General features: G+C 52.4%; 1 protein-coding gene across 1 annotated transcript; it reads right to left on the bottom strand.

Moving 5' to 3' along the window:
• Nucleotides 1–989: 989 nt before the first annotated feature.
• Nucleotides 990–18,434, bottom strand: disp3 (dispatched RND transporter family member 3; the record flags this gene model as incomplete). The annotated part of the gene is given in 23 exon segments (XM_084468208.1): nt 990–1,346; nt 1,545–1,717; nt 2,117–2,230; nt 2,336–2,495; nt 2,898–3,043; nt 3,457–3,583; nt 3,680–3,861; nt 3,980–4,110; nt 5,585–5,754; nt 6,108–6,244; nt 10,910–11,047; nt 11,463–11,624; nt 12,436–12,600; nt 12,711–12,802; nt 12,998–13,137; nt 13,366–13,526; nt 13,957–14,091; nt 15,369–15,505; nt 16,363–16,582; nt 17,233–17,547; nt 17,550–17,554; nt 17,951–18,170; nt 18,173–18,434. Coding segments are annotated over 23 exon segments (3,849 nt in total).
• Nucleotides 18,435–25,812: the final 7,378 nt, after the last annotated feature.

Here is a 25,812-nt window from a genome sequence, read left to right as displayed (position 1 = left end):
TCTTCTCTGCAGCTGCTTTATTCAACATTGACAAGAATACAGAACAGAAAAAACACGACCGCTCCCAGACGCAGCGATCCCGTAGGAGCGTCCTTGTGAGGCGCGCTGACAAATGGCTTCCACCTTATCTCTGGCACCACGCGGGACCTGGTCGCTGAGTGTGGATTGCAACAACAACCCTCCCCCCTCCCTCCCTCCCTGTCTGTCAGCAGAAGAGAGCGAGGGAGGGAGAGAGGAGAGAGCCATGGGGGCACGGGCGGCCATTTAGTTGCTCCCATCTGAAAACAAAAACCGACAAGCGATGATGTGTCCACCGACACTGCAGGGACAAACAAAGACAGCTCCTTTAGATGCTGCTACTCAACGGTAGGTTAAAAAGGCTCTCAGGTTCTGAGTGTGTGCTTCAAAGGGGAGTAAAAAGGGAGAGGAGTACAGACAGAAGAGGAGAGCGCTTTGGAAACGCAGTTGTGAGTTGAGAGCAGAATCTGAAATACACGATACAGAATAATACAGAGCAGCACATAGATACACACATCACACTGGACAAAGAGTGTCAGATATAAATGTGAAACGTATAACTTGTGATTTCTGTGCCATATCCAACAACAGATCAATCAAATCAATTGGCAAAAACACTCCAGAGACTGACTGTGATGCATCATCGTGATGAAAAGAAATCCTAATCCTCTGTGCATCGCCTCACAGACCAGTTTGTTTCTTTCCGCCTGAAAAATAATATTCATATATATATATATATATATATGTATGACACCTTTTCAGAGTTTCTTTAAAATAAGTTCACTTGACCCTTTTCCTGAAGGACGTGACATCGCTGTACTGTAGTGAAGAAGAACCAGAGCACTGATCTGAGTTCAGCCCAGAGAGAGGAGAGCACCGGGCTGCTGAGGACTGACGGTCGCCTCCATCACACGCTTCCAGAGGTAAATCGGTGGCTTGACATCAACGGCTGAGCGGCAGACAGCCAAGGTTCACAGGGTGACGGGGGGCCAGGCCAGGGACCCCAGCCGGCTCCCCGCCCAGCAGAGCCCGGCCCCGAGGGCCACGGCCGTCGACACGGCCAGGCTGGCCTTCAGCACGGCCCCCCGCGGCCGGGAGAAGCCGGCGGGGCCCACGCACGCCAGCAGGGCCACAGTGACGGTCAGCGTGAAGGCGATGGACACCGCCGTGTTGATGGCCACGATCTGGCCGAACTTGGCGAAAGGCACGATGACGCAGAAGAAGAGCGGCACCGTGGAGATCACCGTGGTGACGGCGCTGGACACAATGGCCACGCCCACGTGGTTGACCGCCTCCAAGGCCCGCCTCTGCCTCTTGGCGGGAGCGTCCTGTGAACACAAGGGACAAGCCCAGATCAGCCGAGGGCCACTTTCATGTCGAGTGGCCTTCAGGGACCAATTTGTTCTCACTTGAAACCAGAAACGAGTCTCTGGCAGATCTGGGTTAAGTGATGATTATGTTTTACAAACGGCTCGAGTGGCTTCCTAAAATACACACCCGGCGTAGTAAAGGAGACAGCGACGTACCAGGCTGTTGTCGGGCAAGGAGGCCATGCTCTCCCCAGCCAGCAGGAACCCTTCCACCAGGTGCAGACAGTAGTCCACCGACGAGCCCACCAGGATGGACAGGGAGATGGCCTCCACCGCACCCAGCTCCCAGCCCAGCCAGTACATGATGGCCACCACCACACACACCACCCCTACGGCCAGGATCAAGGGATCACAGTGACACACTGGAGGTGAACCGAGAGACACGCGGTCCTAGATACCGCACCTAGATCTATAAATAGTGTCGATGTGTTGCTGTTGTAAATGGACTGTATTTATATACAGCGCTTTTCTAACAAGTGGCCACTCAAAGCGCCTCACAATATTACCTAACATTCACCCATTCGCTCAACCACAGTGGTGTCAACCGCGCAAGGCTACAGCCAGCTCGTCGGAAGCAGTCGGGGTGAGGCGTCTCGCCCAGGGACACCTCGACACGCGGCTAGGAGGAGCCGGGGATCGGACTAGCGACCTTCTGGTTACCAGCCGACCCGCTCTCGCGGTTATTCGGGTCCTTTCACGTGAGCGGCGTTGACGTGCGGGAGGCCTACCCAGGATAGTGAGGAGGATGGGCAGCAGGAGGAGGAGGTGAGCTGTGAACACGGACACGGCCGCCACGCAGATGGCCAGCGACAGCAGGAGGCTCCAGAGGGCGCTCTCCACCCCTGCAGGACAACAGAGACCGCTCTTCATCGCACTCCTCTCGCCCCCGTCCCTCGCCACATCAAAACCCGCCTTCGCTCTGACGCTCATTGCGGCGATGCACTCACCGATGATCTCCATGAAGATCTGCTTCCAGTGCTCGCAGGTCTGGAAGCCCCGGCGCAGAGTGGAGGACGGCGGCAGGGCGGCCAGCAGGTCCCTCACGAAGGCCTCCCACTGCAGGAAGTCTGCGTGGGTCTGGAAGGACGACTTGCCCTTGTAGGTTGTCTTGGGAACAGAGGAGGAGGATATATATATATATCTATAGGATATCGACCGTATATCTATCTATATATCTATATAGAGAGAGAGAGAGAGTAAATATATGTATATATATATATATATATATATATATATATATATATATATATGTATATATATACATAGAGATATATGTATTATTGTAAGTTGCTTTGGATAAAAACATCAGCTAAATGCCATAAATGCAAATGTAAATCGAGAGGAAGATATATATATATATATATATATATATATATATATATACTGTATATATATCGTATATTCAAAGAAGGTGAACTACCCCTTTAAATAGTGACCAAACGTGTATTGTCTGCTGTGGTTTGTGTATTGTGTGTGTATTGTGTATTGTGCACTAAACGGTGTACTGACCGACTCGAAGGCCATGGAGAGCCAGAGCACCTTGCCGCGGCGCATGCCCACGGCGCCGTGGGACAGCTGGCCGGGCAGCAGGTTGGGCTCCGGGAGGGCCTGGCACTCAGGGTGCAGGAGCGGCAGGATGGAGGACAGCTTGTTACCTGGAAGAGAGAGGTCATGGGAGGTCATTCATCACCAAACAGCCTCCTTTTATCCAGAGGGAGGCTTGAATTCTTATTTAATGTGAGGAGCAGATTATTAGGGGTTATTTATCTTGCTAGTCGTAGATTGCGGACATGGGATGTAAAACACTTAAGCTGGGAGGGAAACACGCTAACCACTAGCCCATCCGGCCCCTCATTACAGAAGCCCTAAACCCCTTAAAATCCAAATCCAAATGTTTGGAATACAGATTATTTTTATTTATTTTGCAGTTATGAATCATTGAACAGATTAGTTGCCTAACTTCCTACCTAACAGATTGAGGCTTTCTGAAAACATATTTTCAGAACACGACCCTGGACAGGTTAAACAGGTAAAAGGTGGTGTTTTATGTTGTGCTTGTGTCAGGTACCTGAAGGAAGGCACTGGGCTCCTCCTGGCTTCACCAGCTGCTTATTGGCACTAATGGCTTTGCAGATTTTGCAAAGATTTCCCATCTCCTGGAAAATATCAAAGTCGGGATCCAATATCACCCGGCCCTGCAGAGAGAAGTGCAGAAGGTGATATATAAGGAGTCTGGCCGGGACGATGCGGTCATAGAGCTGTGGATGTAGAGGCTGAGCAGCCGTTGTCACCGTGTCCCCGATGACGTGGTTGTCCGTCCGCTGGGTCCGGTTCACCCCCAAGATGCCGAACACCACGAACACCATGGCTCCTGTGTCGACCAGGGGCCTCACGGCCGGGGGCCCGCACACCCCGCCGCTGCACGGGTTGAAACCCAAGGTCTTGGACAACGGCTTCGTAGCGCCGACCAACTCTGGATCTTTCATGGACCAGAGTAGAAGAGGTCCCAAATAAATCCAATAAATAAAAGCACAGTCTTCCATAAGACTTCCGTATGGTGGCTGCAGGCGGTGCTGCTGGTCCAGACTTACCGCTGGGGAGCGGGGAATAGAAGGTGCCCTGGGTGGGTCCTTCAGGCACTGAGCTTATCCCACAGCCAGGGGGGTCGCTGCACACCCGGCTGCAGTGAGGCCGGAGACGGTGCTGAGCGAAGAACAGTCTCCTGAGAGGAGAGGAGAGGAGGAGGTGAAGAACAGCCTCCTGAGAGGAGAGGAGAGGAGGAGGTGAAGAACAGTCTCCTGAGAGGAGAGGAGAGGGGAGGAGGTGAAGAACAGCCTCCTGAGAGGAGAGGAGAGGAGAGGAGGAGGTGAAGAACAGCCTCCTGAGAGGAGAGGAGAGGAGGAGGTGAAGAACAGTCTCCTGAGAGGAGAGGAGAGAGGAGGTGAAGAACAGTCTCCTGAGAGGAGAGGAGAGGGGAGGAGGTGAAGAACAGCCTCCTGAGAGGAGAGGAGAGGAGGAGGTGAAGAACAGTCTCCTGAGAGGAGAGGAGGAGGTGAAGAACAGTCTCCTGAGAGGAGAGGAGAGGGGAGGAGGTGAAGAACAGTCTCCTGAGAGGAGAGGAGAGGGGAGGAGGTGAAGAACAGCCTCCTGAGAGGAGAGGAGAGAGGAGGAGGTGAAGAACAGTCTCCTGAGAGGAGAGGAGGAGGTGAAGAACAGTCTCCTGAGAGGAGAGGAGACGAGGAGGTGAAGAACAGCCTCCTGAGAGGAGAGGAGAGGAGGAGGTGAAGAACAGTCTCCTGAGAGGAGAGGAGAGGAGGAGGTGAAGAACAGTCTCCTGAGAGGAGAGGGGAGAGGAGGAGGTGAAGAACAGTCTCCTGAGAGGAGAGGAGAGGAGGAGGTGAAGAACAGCCTCCTGAGAGGAGAGGAGAGGAGGAGGTGAAGAACAGTCTCCTGAGAGGAGAGGAGAGGAGGAGGTGAAGAACAGCCTCCTGAGAGGAGAGGAGAGGAGGAGGTGAAGAACAGCCTCCTGAGAGGAGAGGAGAGGAGGAGGTGAAGAACAGTCTCCTGAGAGGAGAGGAGAGGGGAGGAGGTGAAGAACAGTCTCCTGAGAGGAGAGGAGAGGAGGAGGTGAAGAACAGCCTCCTGAGAGGAGAGGAGAGAGGAGGAGGTGAAGAACAGCCTCCTGAGAGGAGAGGAGAGGAGGAGGTGAAGAACAGCCTCCTGGGAGGAGAGGGGAGGAGGGGAAGGAAGAGGAGATTCTCTTCTCTTTTCTAAGGGGGTGTTGGGGCCTCCTGACTTAGTTGAATTGACGTAGTTTGAATTGACACTTTGCTTCCTCTCAGATCAGGTCACAGCAGCAGTGTAGCAGCACAGAGCGTCAATAAACAGCGAGAGGGAATACAGCTATTTGTCCACTGTGTGCACAGGAAACTCGATAAAGTCTGGGGAAATCTGAGCGCCAAATACTGGATGTGGAAAGGGCAGACACACACACACACGGGGCTGTCCTCCCCGCTATAGTAGGGAGAACTTAACACCCCAGGGAGACCGGAGCGCACACTTCAACAGAACTTTTCTCAGACTCCCAGCCAATTAAACGCCTCCCTCTGGATTTCTGTGGTCACGTGACTCATCCCCGTCTGCAGAACGGAGGTCTGGACGGCTCCAGCAGCATCAGGACCCTCTCTGTCTCCTACCTGCTGTGCTCCTGTCGGGCCAGCGAAGCGAAGAAGGAGAACTCGGGCGTCCAGCCGTGGCGCGGCTCGCAGGCGCCGGCCGTCAGCATCCAGCTGGTGTGGGGCTGGTACACGCGGGACACGCACACCGTCAGCCGGCTGCTGAACTTCCTGTGGGCTTGATGATACGCCTGTCCATGAAAAACACACAGCGCCGTCGTGAAGAGGTCAGGTGGGTTTAGTGCCATGACGCGGCGAGCTAACAGACATCACACAGAGCAGTGAGTTAGTGTGACATCGTGTTGTAGCTCAACCGGAGGGGGTTGCTGGGTTCCTCTAACATCTTGAGTGTTTGAGGTGCCCTTGAGCAAGCCCACTAAAACATTAACATCAGTTCCGCTGGGCTGGTCGTCACCTCGCATGATGGACCGCCCAGCGGGCGCGTGGATGTGTATGTGGGTGAACGCAGGAGAGTGGTGTTAAAGGGGTATAGTGGTATTAAACACGGTTTATGTTTTGTTCTCCCCGGCGGCGACCCGCTCACCTGGAACGACGAGACCTCCCCGTTGTCCGGGCGGGGGGCCGTCCAGGGGGCGGGGGCACTGGCGTTCAGGGAGAAGCGGTAGAGGGGGGTGGAGGACCGCACCTCCAGCCTGGAGACAAACACCGTCAGCAAAGGACCTGCGGAGGAACAGAGTGAACGGTGAATGGACTGCATTTATGCAGCGCTTTTCTAACCAGTGGCCACTCAAAGCGCTTTACAATTACTGCCTAATATTCACCCATTTAAGCACATATTCACACACCGACGGAGGAGCCGGGGTTCAAACTAGCAACCTTCCGGTAATCAGCCAACAACTCTACCTCGTGAGCCACATGCCGCCTAAGAGTACATCATCGTACCTTTCGTTGTGAGATTACACTCAGCTAAAGAAAGGCTGCAAGTACGAGAGAAACTAATGATTTATGATGTGTGGTCATAATGTGCTTATAAACACTTGAGGCTGCAATTCCTGGGAAGTTCGATAGAAAGCATTAGTTCAGTTTTTTGTGTGAGTTTGCCTAAAGTGAGGTGTATTTATCTATTTGATTTAAAGGCTGGGAATGCCTCTAGTACTGTTGCGGCAGGACCACTATTCACATAGAGAATTCCTACATGGCAACATAGAGCGCCATGGATCATTGTCTGCAAACCTTACAATTTTCCGTTTCAACACCACCGCTCTGCGTCCATTGTCTGGAGGAGCCCAGTGAAGCCACCTTGGAGGAGGTAGCATGGACCTTGCTACACTAGCTCTGACACAAAAGTCTATAACTACTTGAATGGATATCTATATCCTATAGATATCCTTTAGATATAGACCCTGAACAAATATTCTGAGTAGCTGAGATATAGTAAGTGAGGTTAACCGTAAACAATAATGACCCTGAGCATCTGACGCCTCAGAGACCGGTTCTTCACGTGGTTCCTGCCTCATCCTGATATCTAAATGGATGGATCCATGGATCAATATTAAAGGAACAAGGCACTAATTTCCTGTTTGACTCTTCTGTGTTCATGCTTTCACAAGGTTGTCACAAGCTTTTTCGTGGTGCATCAGAGAGAGCTGTTGGTTATCAGAGGTGGTCTGCATCCAAGCCTGACGTTTTGTGGAGATTTTGGAAACTAAACGATGTGAATTAATGTAAATGTCAATTATTAACACAGATGAGCTCATAGCTTTTTTTCTTGGTGGCACAACGACAAAAGCCTCGGATAATCTTTTCTGGAGACTTGGGTTCGACTCCCACTGAGGGCGGTCTCCATGGTAAACAGATTTCAGGCTGGAAGTGTCACATGAATTGTGATTCTAACCTCTGACCAGAAGATAGCAGGTGTCTCGTTGGTGCAGCGGAAAAGCGGTTGATTATAAATTCTGAAGACTTCAACTGCTGCTGACTGCAGTATCCATGGAAACCTATTATAACTCATGGTCATGTGCATTATAATTGAAAGTCTAAGCGGTGGGGCAGCAGGGAGAGCCATTGTTCATTGTCTACGGAGACCTGGGTTCAAGTCCAGATGACGGTGTGCTCCATGGAAACCTATGTAGCAATGTCTTTTTGGAAATGTAACAATGTACTTTTTGGGAATCTAACAATGTAATTTAATTTAATTTAACAATTGTAACGTCAAGTTTAACCCCTGGTAGATCACAGTAGGCCTTTAGTAGGCGGTATACGTGGCGTCACAACCAGGTCTTGAAATGTTTGGCAGAGGCTGTTGATGATAAACGGAGAGAAGTTAATTCATCAGCTGCTAGTAAAGAGGGTAGGCAAATTAAATTTGTGCGTCAGGGGGATAGACCACTAGACCACTTAGAGGTAGGCACAGAGCCGGGCAGCTAAGTAATGGAGGAGCCTGGGAAATGAAGGCGGATCTTAATCAGCAGATTGTTGTTCCTCCACATATTGTTAGCACTAGGCTAAGACCGGATATGCTACTGTGGTCGGACTTGGAGAAGATTGTTTATTTCACTGAACTTACAGTTCCTTGGGAAGACAGAGTTGAAGAAGCCAATGAGCTTAAGAAAGCAAAGAATGCAGAAATGGCTGGAGAGGCAGCACAGCAAGGCTGGAGTACGCGACTAAGACCTATTGAAATCGGTGCGTAGGGGTTCGTGGCTAGATCTGCTAATGGCTTGCTGTCTGAACTGGGCATTTGTGGACGAAGTCTGAGGCAGGCGGTTAGTAACATGTCCTTGGCAGCAGAACGAGCAAGTGAATGGCTGTGGGTAAGGAGAAAACATACTTCCTGGGGTGCAAGCTAAGGTAATCTGGCGTGACACTCACGCTTTCAGCATCAATCTCACACACAACGTCTCTGCCTGCCCGCAACCCCATACTCCCCCCCCCCCCCCCGTCAACAATTCCATCCATGGACCCTGTTTTTGCAGAGTCTCACAGCAAAAAAAACAGCCAAAAAAACAAAGTTGGCAACCCTGCTAATGTGCTTGTTTGGTCAGGGTGTTTGTTTGGTCAGGGGTAGGGCTAGGGGTACGATGCAGTAAAGAGAGTATTTAGATGCATTAAATGTGGCAATGTGGTGGCAGCATAGAGGGGGGTGACTCCAGGACGCTGGTTTCATTTTCATTTTCATTTGTTAAGCCCTCAGGAGGTGTCGTGGGCCTAACTTAATGAAACAGGGTTAAAGAGGGTTGAAAGAGGGTGCCCACTTGATAACCCCAATGAAATGCTGCATACTGCATACTGCTGTTAGTTGGGCCATTTGTCTTGTGTTTTTCACCATTGGTTGGTAGCTTAGTGGCCAGTGTGCTTATAAGGTTGGTTTGGGCAGGGGCTTCTGAATATGTGATTTCCTTGGATTTTGGCACAAGGGATTATCACATCTGATCCTGTGTATTAATCACAGGTAGTGATTAATAAGTATAAATCTCATTTATACTTATGGCACATTTATACTTATAGTCATATTTATTTTTTAATGCACAAGTCACCTACAAACGGACAGTTACATGTATATAGTATATATTTATCTTATTCTAATAGTTTTTTACTATATTTTATTTCAAATTGGTAAATTTATTTGTATATATACTCTTGTTTCACACTCTTTTCCCACTGTACTGCTGGTCACTTGACAATTTCTCCTAAGGGGGATTAATAAAGGAATATCTATCTATCTTAATGAAAAAAAGTCACTCCGTATGATATTTTATGGCATGACTCATATGTCATAATGTAAACCTTGTTTATCCGCACTGCAGACCTGGGTTCAAGTCCCACCAAGAACACTTCCTTGGAAACCAATTAGCATTTTGTCATGTGTATTGTGAAATAAATTATAAATTCTGCTCAGACTATAGCCAGCGTCTCAGTGGTGCAGTTGAGTCAGCTGTTGCTGATCAGTCCTGGAGACCTTGGTTCAAGTCCTGCATTTTGAATAAGGATGTGGATGGATGGGTCAGAGTGGCCGGACTCGGTGAATAAATAACCACTGTAACATTCCTCCATGGATTCAGGCACACCAGATGTCATCTCAGTGGATGAGGGCAGGATTTAAAGACTAGCCGAGCCTGGCAGAAAATACAAGCAACAGTAACAGTAGACTCTTTGTTCCAAAGTAAAAATGTTTTAACTTTTTCCCATCCGTAATTTTGGATTTTATAGCTACATGCATTACTAATAATGATAAAATAGTAGACTCTAAATAATTTGATTTAATATTTATTCTGATAAACAATACGCATGCTAGTGTAGCTGTAAACAATACAGAATGACCTTCACACAGGAACTCATCATTCATCCTCGTCTACATCCATCCTCACACACCACAGGGGTTGGTCTGGAACAGAACCGCTCCCCAGCAGCTCTCTCTCTCTCCCCGCGCCACAGAGACACCAGCTGCTCACGGTCTGGAGCTTCTAATGGACATAAGCATTCAAATGACATTCTGGGTGGGACTTGAACTCAGGTCTCCAGGAATGATAACCGGCAGTCTCTCCACTGCGCCAGTGAGATAAGATCTCGTCAGGCTTTAATTGACATTCCAATTCAGATGACATATTTACTTTCTGAAACAGCGCTGTTACGTTTCCATGGAGCCCGCTCTCGGCAGGACTAGACCCCTGGTCTCAAGAGACGATAAAACAGAGCCTGAAACAGAGGCTGAAATGAAAATTCAGTTCATGAGCCAGAAAAGGAGTGCCTCACTCCTTGAATACATCCAACAAATCCAGTGATTAAGGAGCCAGGGAACAAGACCAATCTGCAAGCCCATGTTTCAGTTCTCTGGCATAAAGGTCTGGCCTCCTCTCAGCCCACTTGGCCCAGGACGGCCCAATCACAACCGTTTATCTATCGTTTCCACATCAGTTATAAAAGCACTGCAAGGTAGCGAATCTAAAGATAGTCCTGACTTCAGTTGAGCTCACACCAAAACTTAACTAATGCTTTCCAACTACCCGAACGTATAATTAAATGAAGCATTATTAACATATATAAAGGCCTAATGCTATAAATGATGCAAAAAACGATCTCATTATCTTTTTAATCATGTAGAACTGCTTAATGATAAGCATTCATGACAGGAACAAAGCTTAGTAAGTTATTAATTAACTAGGAACTTACTATTTATTAATGCTTCAAAGTGCCTTTTTATTCCTTAAGATGATTAAGCATTTAGAGCCTTTATCCGAAGACTCCTCCAGTGAACAGAGGTTAAATCATTAAAGAGCAGGTTGGCTGTGGACAGAAAGGATCAAACCCAGGACCTTTCGGCCTGGGAGCCGCTACACCTTCTCCCCAGATACCTCCAGTCAGAGGGCCGCGGGGGGGGACCGGTACCTGAGTTGTTGGTGGTCTTGGCGAGGGTCTCCGGGGACGTGAGGCGGGCGCCGGGCCGGCTCTGCGCCCGGGCGCTGGCCCTCAGCGAGGAGGAGCTGGTGTGAGCGTAGAGGAGGTGGGGCTTCTCCATGAACACACCTGGTGGACCGACACCGCGTCTGTCAGGGGCTGTCAGAGCTCACCTAGACTCTGCATAGCCTCCCCCCTCAACCCCACTCACCCCTCTTACGCACTTATTGTATGTTGTACGTCCTTGCACTTAAAAATAGTACTTAGCCTCGTGTACGATCTTATCCTAGCTATCTTTGTTGTATACAGGGAATGGGTTAACCTAGCGGTTGTTTGTGCTTGGCACTTGGTTCTATGAACATCCTTACTGTACCGAAAGCGATATATTGTTTCTTTCTTCTGACAAATTAACTTATTGTGAGTTGCTTTGGATAAAAGTCTATGCTAAATGCCTGAGGGCCTGAGTGTCCGGTCTGGACCAGTGAGGAGCTCTGGTGTCTCCTGGTCTCTGAGCACGTGTTGTGAGTGGGTTATGGAGGCTCACCGGAGCAGGTGGGGCAGGAGATGCCCTGGCCGCTGAGGTTGCTCCTAAGAGCCAGGAGCGTCTGCAGGTTGGTGTCGGGTCTGAACAGCAGGGGGGCGTGGGTGGCCGGTCGCATCAGGCAGCAGCAGCCCGCCGATAGGAGCAGAACCAGGAAGTAAGCCCCTGTGGGGGGGGGGGGGGGGGGGGGGGTGAGGAGACGATGAGGAGCTAGCTGGAGGAGACGGGCTACAGACGCTTCAGGAATACTTCACGCCACACGCTCGCTTTGTGTTCCAGCTTGTGGAGGCAGATTACATAATGAACTATACTTAATGAACTTAATGAACTATACTAAATAGATATTATTACCCAAGACACTATTGGTTGCCCCAAACCAAGTGCAGTGTTTCCCCTATGCATTCAGCAGCGGCTGTCAGCGCCACTGAAAAAAAAAAATATATATATATAATTTTTTTCATCTATTTTTTTCTAAGGCTTATGATAAATATCAAAGAAATAGTTGAAAATGAACATAAAAGATGAACTTCTGCCAAGTTCTGGGCACATTTGCACAATGATCCGGTCTCAGCAGATACCTTGACTCTGTTGGTTGTTATGTCATATTTGGAAGCTCAATCTGTAAATTTTTCCCAAAGAAATCTCACCAGAAGTAACCATTTAAAGGGTTCTTTTTCAAAAATTTCTTACGGGGGGGCATGCCCCCGGACCCCCCTAGCGTTGCTAGGTTACCAACTCACAGCACCACTGCTACAAAGAAATCTAGGGGAAACACTGCAAGTGGGAAGAAAAGGTTTTCTAAATGAATCGGTGATTCCAAAATCTGGATCCTAAACTAAGATGCAGCTGTGGCGGACCCAGAGACACGGAGTAACAAACATCCTGAATCCCTCATTATTCCTGATCCTCACGAGGAACGACAGCACTGAGGCGGGATGAAGACCTCCCCTGTTCCCCCTCCCGGTTCCCCTCCTACCCAGGACGGCTCTGTGTCTCTTCACCACCGGCTCCGCCACCAGGTGCTTCAGGGCCCCCAGGAGCCGCGTGCTGACCACGCCCGCGCACTGCCCCCCCACAGGAGGGGGGCCCGTCTCCACCGACACCAGCAGGATGGCAGCATCGCTGTCTGGATCACAGGACCCTGCGGCACAAGCAGAGTCCTCCTGTCACTAGCCCCTGAGTCCCCCTGGGCCCCCCTGGGCTCTCCCCCCCCCCCCCCCCTCTCTCAGAGGGGTCTAACGAGCTGCTCACCTGGCTCCATCTCCACCGAAAGGAGCGCCACGTCGTCATCTTCGTCAGATAAAGGGCTGTGACTCGCTGACAGCGAGGCAAACGACTTCCACCTGCAGCAGGAGAATGACAGGGCGCGAGAGAGAGAGAGAGAGAGAGAGAGAGAGAGAGAGAGAGAAAGGGGGGGGGGTAGAGAGAGAGAGAGAGAGAGAGAGAGATTGACAGTCGGACGAAGGTACGTGGCAGTGTCACTCGCAGCTTCGACAAACACCCCCCACCGCAGTGCAGCATGTGAGGCACCTGCTCACCAGCTGAGCCAGGCCTCCTCGCGGGCGGCGACCCCCCGGCTCCACACGCACAGAGCGGCAGGCACCAGGATGGAGACCCACAGCCAGCAGCAGCTGACGATGAGGGCCATGAACAGGCCGAAGTCATGCACGGCTGGGATCTGGTTTTCATTTTAAAAAAAGAGAGGGAGAGAGAGAAAAAGAGAGAGAGAGAGAGAGAGAGAGTGAGAGCGGAGGACCTTGAAACATTCAATTTGTGCTTATCGCCTGAAAATGGTACACTCTGTGCTGAGAGAGCTTTTTTTTTTCCTATTCAACCACCGAAGGAGGAATCACTTATTTTCCTTGTCTCTATTATGCGAGCCGCTGAATGTATGCGCGGCGATCACCTGGGAGAAGGTGTTGGCCGCGTACGCCGCCGCCGTGGTGAAGGAGGTGAGGAAGGTGGCGCGGCCCGCCGTCTTCACCGTGTAGACGGCGCGCGCCGCGGGGTCCTCCAGGTGGGACGCCTGGCGGAAGGTGCTGATGAACACAAACACGTCGTCCACTCCTAGGGGGGGGGGGCGGGGGCGGGGGGGGGGAATAGGGGAGGTCCTTACCACTAAACACACTGGGATAGAATGCAGGGTCTCTGAGGGGGGGGCGGGGCACACATACAGTAGACCACCAGGGTCCGGTCTGCTCTGGGTTTTAACGTTGGGGCTCGGCCTGCGAGAAAACCGCTTCGGACAAATCCGATCAGGTTTTACACATCGGAATCGTCCGAAAAATCTGACTTTATGTGACGTTTCTACGGCTTCGGACGAATCCGATACGATTGAACACATCGGAATCGGCCGAAAAAAATCTGACTTCATGTGACATTTCCACGGCTTCAGACAAATCCAATACGATTTTACCAAAATTGGAATTGTTCGAAAAAATCGGACTTGTGGTGACATTTCGTTCTTTTAAAGAGTCGGTGTACTGCCGTCACTCACCGATGCCGATAATGACGAAGGCGGCCACCCCGTTGAGAATGCCGAGGTAACGCACACCAAAGACCACGTGGTACAGGAACAGAGCCACCAGGCAACTCAGCCCGATGCTCATCAGCCCGAAGAACGTGAGGAACACTGGAGAGACACACACAACAGAGAGGCTACTGCTGCTTTTACGCTCCTGATGTAAATTGAGCATAGAGGCGCCTGAATGTGTGGAGCAGATACCGGTCCCCTTCCATTACTGTTTTACTGAGCAGACCATTAGTGCAAGCTCATTAAAACCTTGCTATCGGCACACTATAATGTTCCTTTTTTTATTATCCAAGTGAGTGTAGGACGCCATAAACCACAGGAGGAAAAAAAGTCTTGTTAATTTAAAAAATATCGATTTTGGATTTGGATATTCTGTTACACTTGTGCCCTTTTTTATTCCCCAATTTATCCTTTTTTTTAATCCCTGGATAAAGTAAGGAATAAAGTAGAGGTCATTTATCTGTTCTTTTTTTTAAAAGAAAACCCAGACAACCAACAGTGGTAGTTCAGAAAACGCTTGATTCCTTTCCTGCTTCAAACATCCAACAGCATGTGACCGTGCGGTGTGTGTGTGTGTGCTCATGGTGTGTGTGTGTGAGCTCACGGTGTGTGTGTGCTCACGGTGTGTGTGTGTGTGCTCATGGTGTGTGTGTGTGTGCTCACGGTGTGTGTGTGTGTGAGCTCACGGTGTGTGTGTGTGCTCACGGTGTGTGTGTGTGTGTGTGTGCTCACAGTGTGTGCGTGTGCTCATGGTGTGTGTGTGTGCTCACGGTGTGTGCGTGTGCTCACAGTGTGTGCGTGTGCTCATGGTGTGTGTGTGTGCTCACGGTGTGTGTGTGTGCTCATGGTGTGTGTGTGGTCACGGTGTGTATTGGTGTGTTCGAGATGCCTCATACACCACCCGCACGGGTTGCAAAGTGCGAAATCTCCCAGCTCGTAATATCTCGGGATTCTCAGAGTCCACCGAGTTCAGTGAGGTTGACCGTACAACATAATGAGATGTATTTTCTTTGTATTTGTACCACGTCGGTCATTTTAATGTCCATTTCAAATGCTCTTACACACTTGATGAACATTGCTGCTTTAATCCGGTCACCAATTTATGCATTGCACGGTTTTGCTGTGCTTGCAATACAATGTACAGTTTTGTTGTTTGTTTTCGAGCTGGTTTTATTTAAAGTAGGCTAACGTAGACAATGTAATGTAACAATAACAATGACTAGCCAATGACAAACTGGGATTGCTTTAAGTGCTACAAGCCAGGAAATTACATCACAAGAGCAAGAGCAAGAGCGTGCGGGTGGTGTACGATGCCTCTTGAACGCACCACGTGTCTCACGTTGCGGTGGTGTGTCGCCGGGCTCTGAGGACCGTACCTGAGAAGGAGGTGAGCACGAAGACCAGGGCGGTGATGCAGGCCCCACTGACCAGCGCCAGCCTCATGTCGTTGTGGAAGGTGGTCCGCACCTCGTCGTCAAACAGCTCCGTCCCCCCAAACAGCACCTTCACCTCGCTGCCATGGAGAACACCGCTCAGCACAGTGTGCGTGCGTGTGCGTGTGTATGTGTCTGTGTGTGTGCATTTGTGTGTGCACTGTGTGTGTGTGTGTGTGTGTGTGTGTGTGTGTGTGTGTGTGTGTGTGTGTGCACTCTGTGTGTTTGTGTGTGTGTGTGTGTGTGTGTGTGTGTGTGTGTGTGTGTGTGTGTGTGTGTGTGTGTGTGCACTGTGTGTTTGTGTGCACACTGTGAGTGTGTGCATTCGGTGTGTGTGTGTGTGTGTGTGTGTGTGTGTGTGAGCCTGTGTGTGCGTGTGTGTGTGTGTGTGTGTGTGTGCCCTCTTAACCCAGGCTTATTAGTGATGCTGTGCACGTTGAAGGAGCTGCTGCTGAAGTTAAACTCTGTGCCAAGTGGAGGTTAGAACACTTGGCAGAGTCAATCTACACACCTAGATCTACACCCATCTACACACATCAATCTACACACCTCAATCTACACCCATCTACACACATCAATCTACACACCTCAAACTGCACAACTCAATCTACACACCTCAATCTGTACACCTCAATCTTAACACAATCTACACACGTCGATTTACACACATCAATCTACACACATTAAGTACCATTTTGGTTGGTTGATGACTTATTTAGCAGATATACTTTTCCAAAGTGACTCAGGGAATTCTCATCCATGCCATTAAGGAGCTCCACATTGGGAATCAAACCCAGTACATTCTGTGTGGGAGTGGAACACCTTCGTCGCGACAGACCACACTATCCTGCTCCCAAGCAGAAGGCCTATATATACACACACCCATACATAAATACATACATACTATATATATGCATACATACACATCAGGTGTTACCTGGTGGACTGCTTGGCCAGCATGGAGGCATACTGGACAACAAACTCCTTGAAGCGCCTCCTCTGCTCCTCGGCCCGGTCCTGGGTGGAGGAGAAGGAGGGGAGGGGCGCTCCGAAGTGGATCTCGCTGCGGAGGAGGGCGGAGGACAGCCGGTCGGGGCTCAGGCTGTCGTCCACGTACCAGTAGAACTGTGGGTGTGTGATGGCCAGCCTTAGGGCGCCTGGGGGGGGGGGGGGGGACAGAGGAGAGAGCAGGAGAGGAGAGGAGAGGACCGTAATCATCCAGGGGGCGGCAAGGAGCACTCTGCCAACCAGGCTCTCGCTGGGCGGGTCGCCGCGGTAACAGCAGCAAAACAGAGACCGGTTGTTATTCTAACCTCACTGAGTTTCTTCTGTGTAAGAACAAAATGTTCCTACACAGAGTGTTATTTGTACTGACATGTCATGGGTATTTATTTAGCTATGAAATCCAAAAAATATATTTCTTTTTCTTCTCTTTCTTTTTTGAGACGTTTTTTTGACCTTAAATGTGCAGTAAGTAAGATTTGCTACATTTACCGGCGCCTGTATCGCCTCCCTGGTCTGGGGTGGAGCCTTGATAACGCCGTGTGCATGTGATTGACATGCGAGATGGATTCCCTGAACCAATCGAGACGACCTGATTGGTCATAACCGAGCTGGGCGTGGTTCAAATCGAGGTTGTCTCATACCGAGGAACTTGCTTCTAACTTGAAACAGATCCTCTCACAGAGCAGTTCCCGCACTAATCGCTGACTGATGGCGGTGGCATTTCCACCAAACGAGCCTCTGATGATGGCTCCTAAATCCTCGCGCTGCCCTTTAAGTCTGGATCTGTCCCGGCCAGACTCACCTTGGATGTCGGCCAGGTCTGGGCCCATGCCGTCGTAGAAGATCTTGCCGGCGCGCTCGCTGGGGAACAGGTAGGACAGCAGGGAGCTGGGCGGGGAGCAGTAGGAGGGCCCCAGCGGCAGGTCCCTCAGCGCCTCCAGGGGCTTCCAGCAGAACGCCGTGAAGCGGGGGTGCGTCATGAGCAGGCGCTCCACATGGTGCACGGTGGCCAGTCGCTCGGGCGTGAAGATGTTGCGCTGGCCGCGGCCCTGGGCCACGAAGACCAGCTCCACCCTCCACAGGGCCTGGCTCTGCAGGTACGAGTACCCCGGGCCAACCGCCGCCTCCGTGACGGCAGCGCAACGCCTCCGTCAGCCGGCGTCCCGTCGTGGCCCCCGGCCTCTCCGTCCCGTCTCTCCTCCTCCTCCTCCTCCTCCTCCAGCGGTCTGCTCCTCTTCTCTCCGTCCGTCTCTCCTCCTCCTCCTCCTCCTCCTCCAGCGGTCTGCTCCTCTTCTCTCCGTCCCGTCTCTCCTCCTCCTCCTCCTCCTCCTCCAGCGGTCTGCTCCTCTTCTCTCCGTCCCGTCTCTCCTCCTCCTCCTCCTCCTCCTCCAGCGGTCTGCTCCTCTTCTCTCCGTCCCGTCTCTCCTCCTCCTGCGTCCGGTCCTTCTGGTTCCCCTCTCCCTGGGCCGTCTCCCCTCCCCCTCCTGTGGTCACGGTTGGGAGCATCGCCCCGTCGCGGCCTCCGGGCCGGGCTGGGCCCCCCCGCCCCGTCTCCCCAGCGTCTCCAGCAGCAGGTCGCGGAGGTCCCCCCGGCGTCCCCCGCCTCGTCGCGGCGCCGGCGCCGGTCCCAGGAGCCCAGCTGCGTCTTCACGGCGGCGGTGAGGGCGTCGAAGCGCTGGGCCGAGAAGTGGCTGTGGACCTCGAAGGCGCCGTAGGACAGGTCGATGTCAGCGGGGGGCAGTAGAGGAACATGTAGGCCGACAGGGCGCAGGGCAGCAGGAAGCCCAGCCCCAGGACCAGCCCGCTGGCCCAGGGCTGGGTGTACACGCAGCCCACCGCGCTCCACACGCCGCAGCCCCGGGGCCCCCCCGAGCAGCCGGGGCCCCCCGGGGCCATGTGCACCGCCGGCTCTTCCTCGCCCGGCTCCTGCTCCTCTTCCGTTCCGTCTTCCTCCCGGACGCACCAGCTGGTCTGGAATAACAGAGGGTCGTCCTCCAGGTCCATGGTGGGGCCCTGTGGGGCCACACGCACATACACACACACACAAACACACACATTAGCACGCACGCACACGCACACACACACACCCACACCATAACCCACAGAGATGTCGACACACACAAGCAGACGCACACAGAACTGCATTAAGTTATCCGCGGTTGTAACCTTGCTCTCCCTGTGGGCATGATCACACTATAGAGACGCTGACACTGCCTTGACAGCCTCTATAGCAGGCAGGGACATTGCGAGTCCATAGCCAAGGGCAAGGCTGCGGAGGCGGCATAACCAGGCTGGGACAAAGGCCGTGTCACCTCCGAATTAAAGAGTGCAGGCAGGGGAAAATGGAATGCAGCCACCAGGAGAGAGAGAGGGATGATCGGAGAGAAGGAGGAGAGGAGGGATGCAGAGAACTGAGGCTGCTTGGCTGATCACCGTGTTCACCCGGGAATGCTGGGAGGAAAAGGCTCTTCCTTTCCCCCCCCCCCCCCCCCCCCCCCCGCTGTTAGCGTTGCAGAACGAACGAGGCAGGCTGCTGGAGCTTCCTCACATATTAGCTGTCAACCGGAGTTTGTTTGAGCTGCCGCAATTAAATCATCTTAATTTTGCAATTACTGGCAAGGGATGAAGGGGAAAGGAAGGGGGTGGGGGGGGCTGGGTGGGGGATTGAGTTGTGGAATAAGAGAGCATTATTCTCTGCTATGTGGCAGCACTTTGTCTAATAGCATCTGCTCTGAATATTGGGGTGTTTCTTTAGTCCCGCGCCGCAGCCCGTCTGCATTAGTGGGGGGGCTGTGCCCCCCGGCGTCCGTCACCTCCTCCTCCTCCGGGAGGAGCTCCGAGGTGAAAAGAGGCGGGCCGTTAAATCAGCTCCATGTTTAAGATGAGGATCCATCACCAGGCAGGCAGATCCAGCGCTCGTGTTGAGGGATCAATACCGCCGGCTAACGCTAGCAGCAGCCCTCAAAGAGCAGCCAGCGGTGGAACGGTACCCCCCCTCTATAGCGTTCGTTTAACGGTGGAAACGTCGCAGTGATAGCGCTTCAGTTCTCCTATTGATTGACCACAGCACCGTACTTTCACTTGGATTCATCGCTCCCCAGTTGTGCGTTATAGTTTTACAACTGGGGTTGGATTTTTCCGGGCTAGGATCTGCATGGCTCTCATGACGCCTAAAGAGAACACTTAGAAAACCATGAACGCCACTTGTTCCTTATAAACGCTGTCTCCCGCCATTGTTAATGTAACCCCTATCCGACAGATTTACAGCTCCCCCACTACGTGTGAATCACATCACAGGAACGTCAAGCACATCGCAGGACTGTGTTTGACTCTGTGTGCGTGCGTGGGCACGCGTGTGCAGATTGGTGTGACACTGTTCGAAGACGGCTCCTTTCCTGTCACACACTCCTTCAACATGCTCCTCACACGCGAGTTTGCGGGGCCGGGGGGGGGGGGTCAGTCTCCGTGAGTGAGGAGCTGGTTGTGAGAGCAGTGCTGTCACCCCGTCTCCAGAGCATCTCTGGTGAGGAGGGAGCCTCCTGGACCGCACTACAGGAGCAGCTACTGACAGCTCCACGACGGACTGAACCATCCGCCCAGCGAGGGAGAGGTCACCAGTAAGTCGACCTGTGACCTCTTCCAGGGTCACATGGGCTGCGTTTGGAGGGTGAGTGGGAGTGGGATTCGAGTCCATTTTAGTACATTATGAACATCACACCCACACACACACACACACATGCATTCTCCCATACAAGCACACACACATGCATACAAACACACACACATAGACACAGAACTCAAACTATCACTTTTGTTGAGGGTGGCTGAGAGATGACTCATAAAATTATGGCGAGAGAGAGCGAGAATGAGAGCGAGAGACAGAGAGAGAGAGAGACAGAGACTGATAGAGACAGAGAGAGAGAGAGAGAGAGACAGAGACTGATAGAGACAGAGACAGAGATACAGACAGATGCACACCCAGTTCACCTCTCACTCACTCCATTCAGCCACGTGGTTGAGACGCCTTTGTTCTCATCGCAGACGATCATTATACAGACGGCTGAACCTTCCAACACACACACCTGTATCCACTGCAGGCCTCTAGTCCTCAGCTGTATGGGGCTGAGCAGGACCCAGACCAGGACCAGGACCAGGACCCGGACCAGGACCAAGACCAGGACCAGGACCGGGATCTGGACCAGGACCAAGACCAGGACCAGGACCCGGACCAGGACCAAGACCAGGACCAGGACCGGGACCAGGACCAAGACCAGGACCCGGACCAGGACCAAGACCAGGACCAGGACCGGGATCCGGACCAGGCCCCAGACCAGGACCCAGACCAGGACCGGGACCGGCCCTGGATAGGAACCAGGACCGGGACCCGGACCCAGACCAGGACCGGGATCCGGACTGGGATCCGGACCAAGACCAGGTCCAGGACCAGAGGACCGGAACCAGAACCCGGACCCGGACCAAGACCGGGTACAGGACCAGAGGACCGTGACCAGAACCTGAACCAAGACCCAGACCAGGACTAGGACCGAGACAGGACCAGCACTAGAACCAGAGGACGGGGACCAGGACCCGAACCGGGACCAGGACCATGACCAGGACCCGTAACAGGACCGGGACCAAGACCTGGACAAGGACGAGGACCGGGACCAGGACAAGGACCAGAGGACCAGGACCCGGACACAAACCCGGACCAGGACCAGGACCATGACCAGGACCCAGACAGGGACCAGAGGACCGGGACCAGGACCCAGAGACGCTCAGGAGTCCAGGGTGATGGACAGCTGCCGTGTCTCGCTACAGAGACGCGACTATGGAATGACAGCCACACTTCTAACGAGAAACCTCCATCTGCAGACCGTGTTTCTGCACCTCGCTCCCTATCAGGAGCAGAGGGGGGGAGAAGGGGATGACGGGACAGGGGAGAGGGGGATGACGGGACGGGGGAGAGGGGGACTATGGGACAGGGGAGAGGGGGACGACGGGGGGAGACGGGGGGGAGCCAGAGAAGAGAAAAAAAACAAAAAAAACAAGAGCACCTCGGCAGTCGCTCTCAAACAAATGAACGTCGGGCCGCGTGATGGAGAGGCTGATTAACATTCACAACACATCTCAGCGGAGGGGGGGGGGGGGGACATCACTTCTGTCCTCCTGTCGCTTCCCGCGTCAGACTCAACTTATCAGCTGTAATGGTAAATCAGGGAGGGGGAGGTCTGCCCACTTGAGTACCCCCAACCCCCCTTCAACATCCATCTATTAGGGATGGAGAGGGAGGCCCGGTGTGTGTGTGTGTGTGTGTGTGTGTGTGTGTGTGTGTGTGTCTGTGTATGTGATCCAGGGTACAGTGACAGCCTATCAGATATGGAGGTAAGGAGACTACTAACTGCTCTCACTCTCACAAGCCCAGAAAAGACGTCCTTTGTTTGCGCGTGCGTGCGTGTGTGTCTCTATGTGCGTGCGTGCGTGTGTCTTTATAAGTGTGTGTGTGTGTATGTATGTATGTATGTATGTATGTATGTATGTATGTATGTATGTATGTATGTATGTATGTATGTATGTGTGTATGTGTGTGTATGTGTGTGTGTATGTGTGTGTGTATGTGTGTGTGTGTGTGTGTGTGTGCGTGTGTGTGCGTGCGGCGAGTCAGGAGACGCTGCATGGGGCGATGCCTTCAGAGGCACGCGGACGGGAAGCCACAAATACCTCCTCCTGTGTGTGGTCGTGTTCGCACTCCCAAACGCACAACATCTCTTACAGGTAGAAATGAGGCAGGTTCTGATGACAGCGGCCCCCCCCGTCTGGGAGAGACAGTGTGATGCTGTCGCATTCTGACAGAGTTGCCGGTTCCCCCGCTCTGGAGCGTGGAGAAGGAAAACTGTGGCTGGATTGTGTGCAGAAAAAACCTCGTATTAACTCCAGTGCCCATACCGCCCCCCCCCCCCCCCACTGACGTGCAGTCCTTCCACCGACATTGAGATTGAAAAAGAAAGTCCATTTTGAGAAGACAGAATGTACTTAGTGTTTTTTCTCTCCCCTCCATCTCCGAGCCTTCTGCGGTCTCAGAATGCACAGGTGGACCCTCACTTCACATCTCCTCCAGGAGAGGCCTGGCTCTAGGTAGGGCCCCAGCCACGCAGAAGGCACCGGCGTGACACTTTGTGCCTGTTTGTCGCAATGAATGGTAAACGGTCCTAGCCCTTTTATCCATTTATGTTGACTGACATTCCCATTCATGCACACATTCACGGCGGAGTCAACCAGCTCAGGAGCAAGAAGGGTGAGGCGTCTTGCTCAGGGACACCACGACACTCAGCTAGGAGGGGCCGGGGATCGAACCACCAACCTTGCGGTTACCAGCCTACCCGCTCTACCTCGTGATGAGATGAGATGAGATGAGATGAGATGAGATGAGATGAGATGAGTTGAGTGGAGTGAGTCGGACTAGAAGGATGAGGCATTCAGCTCCATAACGTGTGTGTTCACCCTAGCTGAGATCTGTCCCCTGGAGCTCATCCAGGCTTCTGGTCTCTCGCTGTACCCGTCCGTGATCACCTCCCTGTAGGGCCTGGTCTCCTCTGGACCTCCAGGACCTGCTGTCCCATCCCCCTCTCCGTACTCACCTGCGTCAGTGTCTCTGTGCGTGTGTGTGTGCATGTGTGTGTATAAGTGTATCTCTTCAGGAAACTAAAGCGGTGTGCTTTTGTAACCTTCATCCTCTAAGAACACTGCTGCTCTCCTCCTCGCCATCTTCGCCCCAGCAGCTCATCCAATATGGATGTCACACCTTGCTGTGCTGCTCACACGGCGAGCTGCCTGGTGAGTAAACTCTGGCTATCACCTGCTTTACTGGGACATTAAAATAGAAGTGGTGGTGGTGTGTGTGTGTGTGGGGGGGGGGGAGGTCCGTAGGGACCCTGTGAAGCTCTTTTCCTCCGTATTACACACACTGAGCTGGGGGTCTTCTCTTTACCCCAACGGTCTTGTTCTTTTGGTACATAATGGTGATGATATAATTTTTATTGATCATTGCATGCACCTGTGATGTTAACCGCGGTCTGCCACGTGCTCGTTATTACCTTTACATAAAGCGCATACAGGCACCCGGACACGCGCATTCCAACACGCACGCACGTACAAAAGACACTCACCTGACTCTCTCTCACACACACAAACACACACGCACACCCGCACGCACGCACCCGTCATTTTCAAATTCCAATTTAATTTGTTTCATTTTACGCTTCATATTTTAACTCCGCGGGCTTTCAGTGCAAATTAGACAATTTCGCTCTTTTACTGATTATTAAAACATTATTTGCAAATATTGATATACCATTAAAAACGGATCCGCACACCCCCAAGTGCAAGCATTATTTGATTTGCATAAAGCAGTCATTATTTATGTATTGTATTATTCCTTTCTACTTTAATAAAGGGGGAGGGGAGGTCTTACCTGTTCGCTGCGGGTCTTATCACAGGTGGACTAGTCAGACCCTGTGGGTCCTCTCCTGGTGGTCATGTGGGAACCCTCCGCTCCACGTCCCGAGGGATTCCTGAAGCATGTTATCCTGGCTTTAGATGAGGACTAACTACAGCGCCCGGGACACATGGACCAAGCAGTAGGAACACAATAACTCGTAAAGATCTGCACACGGACTCTGCGGGGAGCCCTTCTTATCGGAGCGGTGGTAAAAACGCGTGGCTTTCCCTTCGCTCCTCCTGGTCTCTCTGCGCCCTCCGTTCTCCAGCTCGTTGTCCGGGAGACAGTTGGATTCAGCGCCTGCTACTTCTCCGGCAGCTCCTTTCTCTCGGCTTTGTTCAGCCTCTCTATCGCTCTCTCTCCCTCCTTCTCTCTCTCTCCCTCCCTCCCTCTCTCTGTCTCTCTCGACGGACTCGCCAAATAGAAAAGGGGAGTGTGTGTGTGTGTGTGTGGGGGGGGGGGGGTCGATTTGATTACAAATCCGTGCCTGAAAGTCTCTTCAAAACACGGACGGCGAGACGTCCACTAATCAGGCAGATGCGCGCGGTGCTCGATGGATTTGTTCTTCGTTTGTATGATTAAAAAAAAATGTGTTCGGGGTGGGGGGAGAGCAGGAGGGGAAGAGGGGCAGATGAACCAATACGACTGAATACCCTGCAATACTCCCCCCCCCCCCCCCCAAAAAAAAAGAAAAATCTCATATCGATGTTGGTATTACCATGTAGTCCCAGTAGTGAGAGGTAGAGAGATTGTTAGCAGTAACTGGCCACAGTTAGAGGCCAAGTGAAGGCAATTTATTCACCTGCTGCAATATGAATACATTCATACGTTCCCTCGGTGGGCTGCCCGCTGCTATTCAACGCAGTAATCCACTACATCTAGCTGTCACTCGATGTAAAGGTGATGTGGTGCATCTCAGTGACCTTCTGCCATGTGTTTCTCATTTGCTTATGGTTCAGGGACAGCAGTGCTGTCCCTGCTGTCCCTCAGTGTAGCTCCTCTGGCTACATACCCACCACTACACAAACCCCTTTTCATAGAGGCATCCCGACTGACCCTCCATCCTAGACGCAGTGCAAGCAGAGAACAGATCGCTCTCCCCCTCATTGTGTGTGTGTGTGTGTGTGTGTGTGTGTGTGTGTGTGTGTGTGTGTGTGTGTGTGTGTGTGTGTGTGTGTGTGTGTGTGTGTGTGTGTGTGTGTGTGTGTGAGACCATTCCTAGGTCAATTTTTCCGGTGGCGACAATGAAGGCCATACGGAGGCCTTCAGGAGCCCACGCATAACGGTGACCTCAGTGTGATCATGTCAGGGACGCAGCGGGGGGACGCAGCAGGGGGACGCAGTGTGGGGACGGTGGACGCAGCGGGGGGATACAGTGTAGGGACGGGGGGGGGGACGCAGCTTGGGGACAGGGGGACGCAGTGTGTCCCATCGTCGTGGTGATTGGGCCGCAGCGTGGGGACAGGGGGGCCGCAGCGGGGGGGGGGGGGGGGGGGGGGACGTGGGTGGTGGGGTGCTGATGAAGAGAAACTGGAGGCTCAGGCTGATGTTTTCAGGGTTTATTGAGGTCCTCCTCCTCCCCAGACGGCTCTCCGTCCTCAGACACGTTTCACAAATATTGGCAGGCAAGAACTTTTCAGGCAGTTGACAAAGTCACAGACGTCATTTAAATAACATGTAACAGGTACACGGTCTACACACACACACACACACACACAAACACACACACACACACGTCTTCACATGCAAACACATCACATGCACTCACACACACGTCGGGCTGAACCACAGACCAGCTGGATGGTGTTGAGCCGGGGGGGGGCTGATCCCAGACCAGCCAGCCACGCCATGGCGGTCCGGTCAAGGCCAGTCTCTCTTCAACAAGGG

The sequence above is a fragment of the Micromesistius poutassou genome (assembly GCF_964030765.1).
Source record: "Micromesistius poutassou genome assembly, chromosome: 5".
Lineage (NCBI taxonomy): Eukaryota > Metazoa > Chordata > Actinopteri > Gadiformes > Gadidae > Micromesistius > Micromesistius poutassou.
The sequence above is the reverse complement of the archived record's forward strand: the minus strand, read 5'-3'. Positions and strand labels throughout refer to the sequence as shown.